We start from the raw sequence: 17,298 nt of genomic DNA on the forward strand, positions 1-17,298 counted from the left end.
AACGTAATCACGTCAGGTGAATTTGTAATAGTTCAGAAGCGAGCTAAGATAATAATGTACGATTTTAATAGACGATTCGACGAAGATATTTTGCCTACTTATCGACTCTTGACAATGAATCTTTCTATCGCTTCATCGGTCTATCGGTCTATCGGTCTATCGGTCTATCGGCCATTGACGAACGTCGTATCGAGATTAACAAATAAAATCGTTATCGCTGTTCTCGACGATGACGAAGAAATCAACGTAGAAATTCAATAAAATGATATCTATTGAAATATATATATCGCGTTAATCGTCTTGTCCCCCTTTTTTTTTTTGTCTTTCTCGTATCGAGGTATATTTGTAGGAAAAACAGCTTTTTGCGCCTTGTTTATTGCTGACCTTTCGCGACCAAGAAGAGGATAAAAAAGACCGGTCGTCTAACGTTCGACTTTAATCCTGCACGATTTAATACGACTCTCTTTGACGTTATTAAATGCTTGTCATCGTTGTCGTCACCGTTATTTCGTAATCGTCATTAAGAAACACAGGCGACTTCGTCTAACGTGTTCCAAACTATTATTTATGTATTTATTTATTTATTTATTTATTTATTTATTTATAGAAACATAGAAGATTGGCAAATGTATTTTCATTCGCGGATAGTTGAAACACTTAGCGGGTTGAGAGGGAGGGGTGCGGTGGCACTCGAGCGTGTCGTTGGCTGCCTTTGTTTCTCGAATTATCCGCTGGGGGCGGAGCGTCGCGCCCTCGAAAGGTCGTCCCATTACTTCCAGCTTCACCGTCGCTTTCGTCAGTCCTCCTCTCACCACCCTTTCTTTTACCGTTTTCCGCCCGCCTTCTTATAACGAATTACAACGAACATTGCATTTTTCTTAACCTTTTGTTAATCCCCTTCTGAAGATTATTCCAGGAAGAAGAGACGGAAAGAGAGACGGAAAGAGAGAAAGAAAAAAGAAAGTTCTCGAGGCACGACAGGTGTTGTGCCTCCTTTTTCTCCTTCTTTTTTCTTTATGCGTTCTTAACAACCCATACCTTCCAGGTGGTGGTCGATCATTTCCGCTTTCTGTTCGACTCTCGCATGCTTCCTATTATTTTTGATCGAGAACAATGTCCACTAAATTTATTCTTCGATTCTTCGATTTCGTCAAATCAATCCATTTAAATCCAATTCTATTAACGATATATGGAAATTAGAAAGTCGTTAATTCTGTATATAAATGTATACAATTATAGCACTATTATACATATTATACACGCATTATAGAAGTAGGTGCTTGAGAAACGAAGCCACTGTCGTTGGCCACGGGAATTATGTGAATCTTTGCGTCGATTCTGAGATTTCTAATGATCAAATATAAAAACTCGTTACGTGCTCGGTCCTTTTTTCTTCTCAGCTTCGTATCGGCTTGTCATATTTTTTTTTCTTCTTCACATTATGCAACTTTCCCCAGAACCATCTTTCTCATTCTTTCTCATTACACGTAGCACCGTCCTAAGATTACGATCGCGTGCATCGTTGTTACCTTGGAAGAATGAACATGTATATATGCATGTATGTAGTTATCTACAGACATAAGTGGATGTAGAAACCTACTTATTCATTTATTTCCTTTGCTCGTTGAACCGATTTCCTGGAATAATCTTGTAAAACAACGGTCGAAATGATGTTTCATCTTCCTTCCCTGTATGTTCTTAACCATTGCAATGACCGGTTCATTTCCGCTTAAACTACGAAATTCCATGTTTTTCGATAGCAAACGATTCACTCATTACGATGAAAAACTTTCATGGAAAAACTTGACACAATCTACAGGTACACACGTAACGCTATAACCCCTTATCATTTTATATATATATATATATATATGTATATGATTATATAGAATATTATATAATGTTTGGAATGGTACTTGATAAATTTCTTTATCTGAATTAATTCCACGAAATTGATCAATTTATCTCGTGTCAAATCATTTATTATTATTAGATATATATTATATAAAGTAAGTGATATTTATCTGATATATTCTACGCGTATATAAAACTGAACTTTGAACTTTAAGCCCAACTAGTGTGAGGCCAAGAAAATGTTTTCCTCAAACACTGAATTTTCCAAGTCTGATCGTTTTATAATTCTGTTTCATAATATAGTTGTTGTTGTTGTTGTTGTTGATTGCGCATACGGTGAATATTATTCACGTTTCAGCACGCATCCGCCCTATTCTTTCTTTTTATTTGTATTTTTATTGTTGGTCATTCGATGGACAAAGTGTCGTCGTATGTTGGCCTGTTGCTCTTTCGAATGTTGTAAGAGCCCTGCCCTGAACCTTGACCCTCCGTCGTCTGCCTTTCTCTATCTCTTTTTTTATTACGTTGCGCGTGACGAAATTTGCAATTTATAAGGACTCGATTTACTTAGAATCGATCAAACGTGTGCATATTTATGACCATTTCGTTCAATCTAAAATGTACAATTCAAATTCATATGATCCAAAAATCGTCCTTTACCTTTCAGTAATTCAATTTATTTTCCTTGTAAATATGTTTGTCATAATAGAACATTATCAATATTATTATGTTTTATTCATGGTTAGTATCATACGATAAAAAGGAAAAAAAAGTCATAACATGGAAATGCATGAGGTGACCTGGGATTGACTGGGGGGAGGATAAGGGGGTAGAGGTGGCAGGTAATCGTCCAAGTAGGCGGTTCGTTATTTTTAATATATTCTATCGTTTGAAAATGAGTGCGATAAAGGAACGTATCGATGACGAAAGTTCTAGCATTCGAGAATATTGGCAATTACGTACAAGTTTGAAATGACGAGGCATTTTCAACATGCATATATATATAAATATATAATCACGCATTATGCATCCTATGTGCAAGTCAGTAAGTAAGTACAAAAGTTATTCGAATATATAATAATATACGTTGAACGAATATGATAACGATATTTCTATGTACCTACACTCGAGAAAGAACATGGAAGAAATAATATTTGTACCTAATTGTGTAAGTACACACATAGTTTGTTTTGCGAGAAATGGAAAACTTTCTTATACAAATATGATATATAAAATAATATATTGTTTTCTTGCACGCGTCGCGATTATTAATGTCAGTTGAAAAAATGGTCGTAAGAAGGACTCGAAGAAGACGGGGGTGATGGGGGGGGGGTCGATTGAAACGATCGTACCGAACTACCTTGATCCGTAAACCTCACGTTAGTAAACCTGCCTATTAAGTTTCTTCTGTGTGTACGTGTACGCTAGTAGTATATGTATATGGACGATAAGGAATAGTTGGTATGTCATCGTTGCAACGATGGTTCGTGAACGTGTATTATAAGTAGATAGACAGACGGATAAACAGGTAGTTGGCATAATGCTAGCCAAATTATACTATTATAATGCACAGCCATCTTATCGGACTTATATTACGCTATTTCAATTTTCTTTATTTCCCCAAATACACAATATGTTTTGTCATTTGACGTACATTTAAGTTTCAGTACTTGTACGAAACACGAGTTCAAAGTTCCCTTTATGCAATTTTCTAAATCAATTATTCTTAAGTCATCGATTTATTGTCTCGCGAATAGATTCAACTTTCTATTAGATATTGAAGACGAGTAGAATATATTTTCAGTGTATTCATTGTTTTATTAAACAGTAAGGAAAAGAAAGAAGAAGAAGAAGAAGAAGAAAAGAAGGAAAGGAAGAGGAAGAGGAGAATCGAAAAATGGCGAAATGGACGAGTGTTGTTCGTTAAACTGAGATTATCGGAGAAACGATCTTTACGAGCTGCAATTAGCGTTATAGCGTTAACTAACGATGGATCGCTTAATTACTTTCGGTAATCGGTATATTTCCCACAAACGTTCGCATCTATATTATCGCGTGCGAATGTATTTTTGCGTGCGTTGATTGATCTCTCTGGAAAAAATTCGTGCATACATTTTTCTATAAAATTAAATAAAGTTCAATTAAATACAGAAGAAGATTGATTACCCGCATGATACAATTTCGCAGGTGCAATGTTCACAGACAAATAACAACAATACAATAGTAACGAATAATTTAGGAGATATGTGCCGTTTAATTTATGCGCGTACAGGAAGACCGTAGAAAATGCGGTTAAATTCGATCAATTAAGAAAGAGAAAAATTCAATATAGTATGCAACTCTTAGGAGATGCAACTGTTTCGACAGTTCTTCAGCATCGTCACGTTGAGCAATTATGGCACGTCGGTCGTTAATGATAACACGCGTTATCATTTATTTTAATTGTGCTTGGGATGATTTTGTTTCAGGTATTGGGTAGAGAACAATACATAGTTTGTCCAAAGATAACGGACGATGGTTGTACACCGGGAAGTGGTAGTGACAATTCATCGGTCACCGGAAGTAGCGCAATCATTAGCGAGTTGGCATTAGCACATGCTCCAGCCTTGACCGAACGTACCCTTCGAGAACACGGGATTCCTTTGGAACAAGCTCTAGAACAGGTACATTTTATTATTTACATTGCTCCTTCTGCAAATTGATAAGTTTGATCATTTGATTTTTGTGTGTTGATTTTTGATTTCTGTCCCAAGTTCGAAGGATGGTGGTCGTCCATGTCCTGCGTAACCGGTGGAGGTGAGCCTCGTTTCGTCGTTGACGGACAAGCACCGATGAGACAATGTTTGCATCCTGAAGCTTGCAAAAAGGATATCGAATTGCCAAGCCATTACAATGTCTTTCACGATCTTCGCAAGGAATTTGTTGGCTGTTACTCATCGCACGGCGAGTTAGCAACACTTGGAATACAAGAAATGATTCAATGTATCCTTTAATCTACACATTTTCTTTATCTTTTTCATTGATATTACTTTGCAAATGAATTAATCCGATAACGAACATTTTTAATAGAGCTCAAATTAACCAGCCCAATAAGAGATGTACCTAGGAGTGTTGATCCTAATGATCTACGTAGGGTTGCGACAGGGTTGCGTGTTTATAATAAAAATTGATGATCGATAGGCGGATCGATAGGCGGATCGAGACGCATCGAACGAAAACAGTAAATGAATCGATGTGTAGAATATTTAAGTTAGTAATTATTGAAGTGATTGCCGTCAGGAGGCGCGGAAGAGGTCGAAATAAGATTTTCGAGACGCACTGCCGTCAGGCGGCGTTGAATCTTGAGGAGCAAGCAAATAAGCAAAGGAAAGCATACTGGCAGTCCGCAGTCGTAGAATGCCCCCGTATCGTGTAACCGTGTTTCCCTTTACTGCTACGTAATCGCCACAGGGATTTTTATATCGTGTCACCAATAACATCGTACGCGCGGACTCTGAACTTGTCTGGCTGGTACCGGGAAAAAACGCGTTAAAAGTGCTCGAGTCACCTTCATCGTCGAACCTTTTCTTCTATAATAAAGTCAAGATATCAAAGTGAAACAAAAGATTTGCTTATCGGCCTGCGTGACTTTAATGCCTCTTCGTCTGATTTAAACTTATTCAGGTACGCTGACGTTTCTTTTTTTTTTTCTTTTATAATTGCCCGATAACACGGTCTTATATTATCCTTTTATTCGATTAAAAAAAAAAAACCAAACTTTACTAATAAATTTGCAAAATCAAAGAAAAAGCTTTTTCTAATCAAAGAGTAGACTTTGCGAATTGAAATCCATATCTAGATCGTTTTAAATGATTTTCTTATTTAACAGGTCGTCGTTAAACAGAAATTACAACGGTCAAGGATAATAAAAAAAAATGTCGATAAATTTTTACAAGGTACCGCAATATTTTGTCGACTTGTTATTGTCGCGTGAACGAAGAAAATTCCTTTACAGGAACGTTATTATTCGACTTTGAGTTTATATTATTTTTCTTTTTCTTCATCATGCTAACAAACGCACGTTAGACGATACTTGTGATACCGTAAAATGTCGAATTCTTATTCCGAAACACGGCAATATATATGTATATAGTTGGAACGAGTGAATGTAAGGGGGGAGAGAGAGAGAGAGAGAGAGAGAAAGGCATTCACATAATCTCGATCCTTCCTCGGCATAAACTCGAGCTGCTGGCCACAATGGCTTACCACCTTATGTGCTTACCTTCTCTCTCCTTCTCTCTATATCCACCGTGTCGTGTTGTATCAACTGAACGCTAATAAAACAAAACCACCTGTGGCGACTGACAACACATATATGTATATATACATATATATGATATGTGGGTGTATACACATATATATCGATCGGCATACTCGCGTGTGTATATTCTCGTGTCGATCGGCACCTCGAGCAACACGGATTTGTCATTTTTCTTTCTTTGCCAGATTGTTTTCATCCTTTTCCTCTAATTTTTCATGAAAAACTTAGATGATTACCAACTGATTACACGCGTTTTATATCTTTTGACTTTGAGAGAGAGACTTTTGATTTTTATCAGTAAGATAAAATCTTTGAACGAACGCGAATGCACAATTGGGCCTCGTTACCAAGGAAGGTAACGATAAGAATTTCGTCGAATCTTTTTTTTCCTTTTTTTTCTTAAAGTCATTACCTAATTTTAAAGTTACTTTTGTAAAAAGTGTAATCTCATGAATACGCGACGTTACGTCTTCCTTCGAATTGGCCAATAATTTACGAGGTGTTTTTATTGAAAGAGACATAGAGAGAGAGACGGGGGGAGGGGGAGGGGTGACAGCTTAAATATGTACGTTCTTTTGAAATATATTATAGCAGAGAATTAGCTTTTCGTAAATTACGAAAACTAGTTTGTGAAAAAAAAAGTGATTACGTAGTAGGATGAAGAAAAAAGAGAGAGGAAAGGAGAGGATAGGGTCAGGGGGTTAGGAGGGAGGACAAGTTGAATCGAACGTTCGAGTTTAGAAGGCAAGCGCCTCGAGAAAGCCTCAGCTGACCAACCAACCGGCCTTATCGCCTGCGGAACACGGTTTAAAGGTCAACCCGGTGAAGATATTGGTAACGACTTGACGACCCATCGAGATATATTATTATACGCACAAAAGTCTCATTTTCTTTCAATAACGTTTAATTCCCGACAACTTTTTAAAATAAAATTCAATTACTCTTTTAAGGGTAATATAATAAGGATAGTATGTATGCGTTTCGTACTATGTCAATCGATAAATAAAATAGTTCGTTTATCGTGATTATTGGATAAAATAATTTCATGCAATGCGTCAAACTTTCGTAGTATATATTATCCTTGACAATAGATAATTAGATTTTGGGCTACAACCTGATACGGACAACGATTATCATGTCAAAGAAATACAAGACATGATTAGCGTGATACAGAGGATGATCAAAGATGGTAAGAAAGAAATTTGTCTAGGCTTGATGTATTTCTTTGACTTTGATCTAGTCTAATGATCATGTAGAATTATCTTCTTTCCTCGATATTTTCTTCTACGATATTTCGCGTAGACTCGCACATATACTCGCACATATACTCGCACATATACTCGCACATATACTCGACCGATTTCCTATTCATATATGTATCTATAAACAATACTAGCGAACCTTGACCATATAACAGACACATTTAAGATTAACGTTGAAGCGATAAAAGCTCTTCCAAAAAATCCACTATTCGTTCGATTATAATTATATATATATAATATTGCTTCAATATAGTATACATATTATTTATTATAATTTCCAAATGTGTGGAAAAAACATATTGACATGTTTTAATAATGTCCAGGGTAAGATGAGTATACGATCGCATTTTTCGTTCGTTACGTAGCACACGTATATATGTTGTTTATACGTGTATAACTGTGTGCTGTATGCTGAGTTTCGCAGCGATTTAGATATGCGTGCAAGTATACGCGATGGCCATGCTATATAAATATTTCTTATCGCTCAGTGATACCCAACTAGCAACAATACATTTTTCATATTTTTATTCAAAGAAAAGAGAACATGAAAAATTGATCTTTCTCTTCTATTGAAATAGTAGTAGACATTTTGAATATATCGTTAGAAAAAATATATTCTTTTCTCTTAAGGAAAAAATTGTTTACCCGATTGATTACCGATATATACGACAGGAGGATATATGTATATTATGTATACAAGTACATACATAATATACATATATGAAATTCAATAAGTACGATGATTTTGAAATCAGTCGATTCATTTCGCATAATACGAGTGTTCCTTGCAAGAAATACAAAGTAGTTTCGCCGAAGCAACTAATCGAATAAGCACTTTGTCCTCAAGTACGAGAAATAGGAGACAAAACGAAGCATATAGTATTACGACGATGAAGGAAGCGTCAGAAACTTAGCAATGTGTTGTCTTGCAAAATGTCTTTTTTTTCTTTTTTTTCCTTTTTTTTCCTTTTTTTCAATTATGAAATAAGAAGTTACACTAAATCACTCTCGATTCGATAAAGCGACATAACGTTTAATGTAATATTTTTTCTTGATAATGGATGTTCATTGGGTATCGATTTGTATTTTTCATAAAAAAAGAAAAACAAAGCGTAATATCATTTGCATTTGATCGTTAGTACGTGACTCGAGCATCAAATTGAATAATTGTTTATATTAGATTTATTAAATATTTCGATGCTCTCTCAAAACCATTTTAAAATGAAGCAAACGAAGATATCGCCGCAGTCGACGCATGCGCCGACATGTTTCCAGTCACGTCCAAATTTCTCCTCGTGCGCGCTTCTTTTTTTCTTCATCTCTCTCTCTCTCTCTCTCTCTCCCTCTCTGTCTCTTTCTTTAAGCATAATCCACAAGCAAAAAGAAGTACTTAACTGGAAAGAAAGACATTTAAATGCGTTGGAAGTTTACAATAGGAGTTTTGTTTAAAAGTAAAAGTCCGTATCGCACGTGATTTATATATATATATAGAATATAAAGGAAGAAGCAATGTAGAGGAATGAACAAATTGTTAAAGTTTTTCCGCCAAGTCAGCAGTGTCGCGTTCGGTAGCAAGCAACCAACCTGTTGATTCAACGGGACGAGAAACGTTTTGAATGATTTCAAAGAAATAATGTCATTAGAGACAAAATCATCAGAAAGTAATGTTTTTTTGCAACAAAAGCCATATATTTCCTTGATGGAAGCACTATGTCGAGGTTATTTATTACAATTATTTTCATAACCGTCTAAAGATAAAACTTAAATATAATAACAGTTATCTAATAAAATATATATAATTATTTACGATTAACACAGATGATTGAATTGTTTTTATTGTTTTTATTGTTTTAATTTCTTTTCTTTTCTTTTCAGGTCACGTCTTCCAAACACCAGAGATAGTAAATATAGTTTTAGAACCAGGAATATGGTAAGTAGTTAAAAGTTCTCTATTGGTAGGTTATGCTCGACTTAAAACTTTCGTTAGAATATATAATTATAATAATCATATGATAATTTGGCTACTTGTAGTTCCAAGGACGAAGAAGTAGACAACGATTGCGTAGTTAGAGCAAGAGGCCTTCCTTGGCAATCATCGGATCAAGATATTGCCAAATTTTTCCGTGGTCTGAATGTCGCAAAGTAAGTACACTATCTCTTGTATAGTATCTAAATACTTTTTACAAATAAGTAATAATGTACAATATAAATGTATTATTTAATTAACTTGAATATTATTATACAAGCCACTTGGAATCACATAAAGAAGGTAATTGGTCAGGCAGGCAGGCAGGCCTTGTTTTTCAATGAATTATATTATTATATTTTTGTATGAGTTATAAATCATTCATTTATGTGGCTACCATTGATATCATGCATCTATTCTCAATAATGATTTGTTTTCCTAATCAGCATGGTCATGCGTTTATGATAAGCATTATCTGTGGGTCATATAGATGATTTGTGTCTTATAATCTTATGATCAGATCATCGCTTATCATATAAATAAGTATAATTAGTGTTATGCATCAAATAGTACAAGCTTTTAAGTTGAAGTTAAAGCTGAAGACTTTTACAAAGAAAAACAATGGTTAGATGATATTATTGTTTATTTTTTTAGGGGTGGCGTAGCACTTTGTTTGAGTCATATGGGCAGGCGTAACGGAGAAGCTTTAGTACGCTTTGTTAATAAAGAACACAGAGATATGGCACTGAAAAGGCATAAACATCATATGGGAGCACGGTACATAGAAGTATATAAAGCTTCTGGAGAAGATTTTGTTGGGGTTGCTGGTGGTACTACTAGCGAAGCGCATGCTTTCCTTTCAAGAGGGGCTCAGGTTATTGTTAGAATGAGAGGATTACCTTATGATTGCGTTGCCAAGCAAGTGGTACGTACTAAATTCTATATTATAGGTTAATAGAGATTAAAATAGATTAGACAATGGCAAAATAACATAACTATACGTCTTTCTTCTAAAGATTGACTTTTTCTTATCCGGACAAAAATCTTGTCACGTATTGGACGGAGAGGACGGTGTATTATTTGTAAAAAAGCCAGATGGTCGAGCGACCGGAGACGCGTTTGTCCTTTTTGCTCAAGAGGAAGATGCTGTGAAAGCATTGAGTAAGCACAGAGACTGCATTGGCAGTAGGTATATTGAACTATTTAGGAGTACAACGGCGGAAGTACAACAGGTTCGTAAAAGCTAAACGAAATCTATTTTTATTTCTAATCATGTTATTTTGTCAATAACAATATTTGTCGTTATCGTTGTCGTTGTTACTCATAGGTCCTGAATAGGGCGGTCGATCCAAAGCCGTTCGTTCTTCAAGTACCATCAATACAACCACTGCAATTTCCTCCATTACTTCCTCAACATATAATTACATCCGGCACGCGTAAGGATTGCGTGAGGCTACGTGGGCTTCCTTACGAAGCACTTGTAGAACATATATTAGAATTCATGGGAGAACATTCGAAAAATATTATCTACCAAGGTGTTCATATGGTGTACAATGCACAGGTAAGAATGGAATAAGATAACTGATGAAAAAAAAGATGTGAAAAATGTGAAAAATGAAAAGAGATATATGATATCATTATATATATGTCATTAGGGTCAACCGTCCGGAGAAGCGTTCATACAAATGGACAGTGAAAGTTCGGCGCACGCGTGCGCGACTCAACGGCACCATCGATTCATGGTATTCGGAAAGAAACAACGTTACATCGAAGTCTTCCAGTGTAGCGGGGAAGATATGAATCTGGTATTGACAGGTGCTCCGCCGTCAACGAAGGCTCTACTATCACCCGGTACGTTGAGCACTCAATCACCCGCATCTCTGACACATTCGGGTCCGGCGACGCCGGTACCGATGCCGCCGGTACCGACGGCGCAGCCTCCCCTCTGGGACATACAGGCGCTCGTACAGGCACAGGCCCAAGCACAGGCAGCGCAAGTTCAAGCTCATGCTCAGGCTCAGGCGCAGGCTCAGGCCCAGGCCCAGGCCATTAGGACTCAGGACTTTTGGCTGATGGCCTTGGCATCTAACGCATCCCCCACCTCGACGACTCCAGCCTCGCCTACCTCCTCGGCGACTAGTAAGACCTTGGCCCTTACCGCGCCCAATCCACCACCTCATCAAATCCCTGCGTACGCGATGACACCTCAGGCAGCGGCCGCGGCTGTGGCTGCGCTTCATGCTCAACAACCAACTCCAGCGCCCTTATTCCTCTTTCCTCCACGTTTAATAAGGGCACCGAGCTCTCATGGGATTTTTGCACCCATCGTCGCGCAAACCGCTCCTATTAATCCGGCTGCATTGATGGGCCTGAAAAGAACCTGGGAAAGCGCCTTTCCTAACGATACACCTGCTACGGTACACGCCAAGCGTGCTGCCTGGCACCCACAAGCGCCAGCTTTTCATGCCCATGCTCCTACCGCCGCTCCTGCCTTGCCCTATACCGCCCAATTTTATCCTCAAATTTGATACAAATCCATCCATCCATCCATCCATCCATCCATCCATCCATCTACTTGCTATCTATCTATCTATCTGCCATTACAATTATTTCCTTTTTACACTTTCTCACTCGAATCTTCTATATATTCTATATATTCTTTTATTTTTATCTACATAATTATACACCATTTGCTTCCTAAATAGTTCGACGAATGCATTTTCGAACGATTCCAAACGACAAATTTATTCGAGAATGTTGTGATAAGCAGTTGTACTTATGTAGTTTACTTTGAGAACAATTATTTGAATATCAATCACTGGCAGCATGCAATTAAGACTTTCTCGAACGATCGTTTTATTTTTCTTCGTTTATTAGATTTTAGAATAATATGTAGGATTTAAAATCGTCGCGATTACGATTAATACTACTAAGAAGTAGTATTAGTGGAGTATAAACTCGTAAAACGATTGATACACACATTAGTAGTATTTTTTTACGTTGACGAAATGATTTGAAGACACTTCGCTCAAGAGCGTATTTTACTAAAGGGCTATACATATATATGTATATAAATAATAATATACATAAATTCATATATTTTGCTAGAAATATTTGTATCAGTTGTTTAAGGACATGGACATTCCGTCCAATGTTATATAGACGTAAGTTCTAATTCTACAAATATTAATTATTGTTTTGTTTTTCTCTATCGTTTATTCTTGCGCACGTCTCGCAATAATATTTGCAACGTTTTAAATTAGCGCACGATCGTGTTCTCCGTTTGAATGAAAAAAAGAAAAAACCAAAAAAAAAAAAAAAAAGGACGTGCGAGTGATTACGTCATATTTCAGTTTTTTTTCTTTCTTCTAAATTGTAGCAACAAAGTACAATAGAATAATTGTCTATTTCACTGCCAATCTTAAAATCATCAGTTGTTTATTTTACATTTCCTATTATTGTTTTCAACTTCATTTCTTCTTGCCATACTTTTTTACTTTAATATTGTAGACTATAGGAGAGAAATAGAAAGAGGGTCGATCGCGCAACTATAATATACATGTAGAATAGGAAACGTTAACGAAATGATTGCATGTTGTTGTTGTGTTTTATAGAAGAGACGTGCGTATAAGTACCTGTTAATATTTTTCTTCCTATTTCTTTGATCCTTTCCACGAAACAGGAGGATGACACACAACCTGCCTACTCCATTCTATTATCTTTTTCCGATTCTTTTTCTCAATCATAATCACCTACACTGCATACATTGTATCTAGTAGTTGTTTCCTTCTTTGTGCTCGTTGTTCTCCCCCATGTCTTTTTGTTGTTTCGTTATCACATTCCATTTTCAATCCGTCATTCCCAGCAACTTATAACTATTTTCTTGGTATAATAATAATATTAATATTAATAATAATAATAATAATAATAAATAATAATAATAATAGTAATAATAATAATAATAATAATAATAATAATAATAGTTTTTGTCCTTATGTATAGATAATTCTTTTTTAAATGACTCGTTTACATGTGTGTAGATCTTACAATTATCTCATCAGCTACAAGCCTATATATTTGTTTGACAGGATGCGGTAGCATATTATATGGAATCGAGTAGCATTGTTTTTTCACTATTTTCTTTTTTTGTTTTTTTGTTTTTTTTTTTTTCTTTTGTTACCTTGGGTAACGCCGGACGTTCGCGTGTTTTAAGAAAAACTAAAAAATGGTAGTCGTTAATAATCATTGTACTTAGAAAAGAGACATAGATGAGGACATTTTGTGGTCGTATTACAAGAAGCGGGTGTCCGACGTTACCGATGTGAGAATAACTTACATAGATTGAAAAATCGGGTTTGTCTGCCGACGCTTAAAGTCGGAATTGCGCTTCCTGATTCGGCTTTATATAGCATTAATATTACATTAATTAGATATAGGCTCGAATATAACGTTTCGAGATGAAAAATCAATTGAATGAATTTAATGAGAGGAGCTCTTTTAACAAAGGTATTTTGTTATTTTTGTCATTTATCGTGATTTTCGTCTCGAATCGTTTTAGAACCACGGGTACATCTTGGAGAATGCGTCGATGATCGATTAGAATCGCTCGAGTTGAGAAACCGTTGTCGTTGCCAACTCGAGCATCCTACTCACATATCCCTAAGCTGGTACTTATTTAGATCGTATGTTTTAATGGTTAACGATGATAACAGAAGGATGTGCGGCCCATATGCATCGAGAAATCGACATATATGCGTGTATATTACATGTCTCGTATCACAGTTTTTTTGCCGTTAGCTTTCGCTGGGAACTCTCACGCGACTTTGCCGCGAGACTTTCATACGGCCACTTTTTCTACTTAATATTACCTTTTCATTTTTCTCTTTGTTTGTTTGTCAGTTAATGTATAGAGAGAATGAATGGATGAATGAAAAGTTACAATTATTTGCTCCTTCCCTCCTTGCATTATTATAACATGTGCAAGCACCACCCGCATACGTATCTTATTTTTTGTATTATTATCTTTCTCTCCAACTAACTCCCAAAGCTGCATCTTAGATATTGTGGCATTATCTCATTACGTTTTTAATGTCTTTGTTGTTATTTGTGAATTGCTAACACGGTGACTGACACGGTGACTGACACGGTGACTGACACAGTGTCCGTTTCTTTTACGAATTACTTTCTTCTAACTCTCAGCCTTTATATTTTGTCATTATATGATTTTATTTCTTATTCATTAGCAAATTTAGAAACGGCACAATCTATTTTCCCTACCTAATTAAAAGAGTTCAATGATTTAGATCCATGTCTCGCGATAAGATCGTCGATTGTCCCGGCGAAAGCTGACACGCGTTATTTCACGCATTATTATTTCACGCATATTCGTTGACACAGCGTGGGACAACATTATCTTTCTTCTTCTTCTTCTTCTTTTGTTTTCCTTGATTTATTATTTTTCTCTTATTTTCCTTCCTTTTTCTTTTTTAAATGGATTCTATGCGACCGTGTGTACGGTATTTACGTTTCTTCCTCTTCCCTAGTACTTTTTTTTTATTTTCTTGCGAAAGGTGTGCCCTTTTTTTAAATAGCGTTTTTTTTTTTTTTTACTGGGATGCAGGACATTTACTCACTTATACATGGAAAGGTGGTACAGTAGTACACATATGCACACATTTGCACACATATGCACACATTGCATATACACTTCCATATATATTTCCATATATATACATAAAAACATAACTACACGTACATACACATAAATCCTTTTTTTACATCTTGTATACACTCTCTTGTATTATCGATTATTACATCGATGTACATGTTTAATAAATGTGCCTTGTGGACATATAGATCTTTTTGCTTGGCGGGTTGGTGGACTCTTACCCTGATTATTATTACCTTACACGGTGTTTATACTTTTTGCCAACATACAACAATTGTTTTTCAACATTTCATGTAATTTTCAATCTATTTATTTCCCTAACACCACCATTTTTGTCTTGCACAATGTTGTTTGTTCAAATTCAAGTGCGAAAAGTGTAATCACCGTTTCTTGTTACGTTCTGTATATTTTTTTTTTCACTGGGCTCGCAGGTATCTTTGGTGTCTACGGATCAAGTTGGAGATTTTTCTGTGTCGTAATTCTTGGTTCTCTCTTTATCTTCCTTACAGGGTTTTTTTTTCTCTCCCTCTTTCCCTTTCTCACTCTCTCTCTACGTATGTCTCTGTTTCTCTCTCTCTCTCTTTCTCTCCCCGCGTCTCTTTCTGTCTATGTATCTGTCTCTCAATCTCTCACTCTCTGTTCTTTTCTTTTTTTTAGATACACATACTCATTTTTCGACTCTGCGTTTATGTCTCTTCTGATAATCTCCCTTTTTAGTTTTATTTTACTCTCTTGGTCGCTCTTGATCCGTCTTTCTGTTGTTAACTCTCTTCCCTCTACCACCGTAATGATTGTGCCATGATTGTGCCATGATTGTGCCATGGCAACAACTTTTTCTTTCATGTATCAAAGAGTAGAGTAGTAACAATTCAATCGGAAACGTTACGAATAAAAAAGAGAAAGAGAGAGAGAGAGAAAGAGAGAGAGAGAGAGAGAGAGGAACAGAGGGAGAGAGAGAAGAAATGAGAGATAAAGAGAGGAGAGAGAGAAAGAGAAAGGGTATGATAAAGAGGGATTATATTAAGAGAGAAAGAGATAGAAAAATAGAAAGGGAGAGAATCTAAGTAAAACTCTGATAATTTGGAAGAGGGGCGGAATCGCAAGTTGGTGCTGCGTACATATATATAAAACATGTGCAGTGTCGATTGCTGTATGGTAGCGGGATCTACAAATACTAACTTCTGTGCTTAAGGTAGGCCAATTCCAATTCATTTATTCCTTTGAAAAATGTGCGGTTAATGTACGGTTATTGCGAATAATGTTATTGCAATCTTGAATGTAATCTTTTTTTTAACATAATGATGATTTTTAACATCATTTTCGAATGCCGAAACCGTACACATACCGTCTATTTAAAAGCATTATCGTGCATATCTTGCAATACAACATATACAAAATGCAATATGAAAAGAAAAAAACGGAAGAAATGCACGATATTGCAAATGTCACGATTGTGTTGCATAATGGGCATTTTTCTTTAATGTACATACATAAAAGGCAGGAAACATACATAAAAAGGCCATGGGGCATAGTGATTTTTTTGTATTAATGAATTAATTAATGAATGCTGATTGATTTAGAAACGTTTCGTATTTGGATCGATTTTTATTTTGACATTTATTATTTTAAATGATTAACATCGAACGTTCATTGTCATTTATCTAACATTTATTATTATTAATATATAAGAAAAAAGAAAAGAAAATAATGGTAGTTTAATTTTGATTTATTTAGGAGGCACAATATTGCCGACGCCGCCGCCACCGCCGCCGCCGCCATCATTCGTAACAAGTGCAATCTTCTCTCCAACGACCGCGATGCTACCACGAGGACCACCCCAATTCGCTGGCCCATACCCACCACCACCAATTTTTTATTGGCCCTATCCTTCACCTCCCGTTAGTCCAACTAATTATTATAATCCGGCGAGCGTCGGTGGCATCGCACCGATACATCAACAAGCAACACTGGTAACATTTATCTATTTATTCAAATAGGCTTCTAGCTATTTGCATTCGAACTATTATTTCTTCCACCTGAAATTTCCAACAAAAACTTCCATTGTTTCCAACTAATTCACGTGCATGTATATATATTTATGCTCCAAGATGATTACAATATGTGTCAAATATATATATACAATTGTTTTTTGACTCTAATAAATTATATTTTATCACTATTTTTACTTATTTCAAAGAAACATTTTAAATGTTTATATATATATATATATATATATGTCAATCTGAAA

The 17,298-nt window shown here is 35.9% G+C and overlaps 1 protein-coding gene across 6 annotated transcripts in view; it reads left to right on the plus strand.

Annotated features, from left to right (window-relative positions):
* LOC107069986 (RNA-binding protein fusilli) overlaps nucleotides 1-17,298 on the plus strand; it is a 26,147-nt gene that overhangs the window by 6,545 nt on the left and 2,304 nt on the right. For 2 of the 6 annotated variants that reach the window (XM_089179028.1, XM_015327753.2), the window contains exons 2-11: nucleotides 4,323-4,517; nucleotides 4,608-4,836; nucleotides 7,254-7,343; nucleotides 9,292-9,346; nucleotides 9,448-9,558; nucleotides 10,037-10,307; nucleotides 10,399-10,614; nucleotides 10,710-10,943; nucleotides 11,038-11,521; nucleotides 16,785-17,020. In XM_089179028.1, coding sequence (XP_089035154.1) covers nucleotides 4,629-4,836; nucleotides 7,254-7,343; nucleotides 9,292-9,346; nucleotides 9,448-9,558; nucleotides 10,037-10,307; nucleotides 10,399-10,614; nucleotides 10,710-10,943; nucleotides 11,038-11,521; nucleotides 16,785-17,020 — 1,905 coding nt within the window. In that variant the 5' untranslated portion in view covers nucleotides 4,323-4,517; nucleotides 4,608-4,628. Of the gene's footprint in view, nucleotides 1-4,322; nucleotides 4,518-4,607; nucleotides 4,837-5,145; nucleotides 5,518-7,253; nucleotides 7,344-8,832; nucleotides 9,135-9,291; nucleotides 9,347-9,447; nucleotides 9,559-10,036; nucleotides 10,308-10,398; nucleotides 10,615-10,709; nucleotides 10,944-11,037; nucleotides 15,238-16,784; nucleotides 17,021-17,298 lie in introns of those variants that run through there. The other 4 variants (XM_015327754.2, XM_089179027.1, XM_089179030.1 and 1 more) reach the window with 4 other exon arrangements.

The sequence above is a fragment of the Polistes dominula genome, unplaced genomic scaffold, assembly GCF_049000335.1.
Source record: "Polistes dominula isolate Pdom_NZ unplaced genomic scaffold, Pdom_raw_medaka contig_37, whole genome shotgun sequence".
Lineage (NCBI taxonomy): Eukaryota > Metazoa > Arthropoda > Insecta > Hymenoptera > Vespidae > Polistes > Polistes dominula.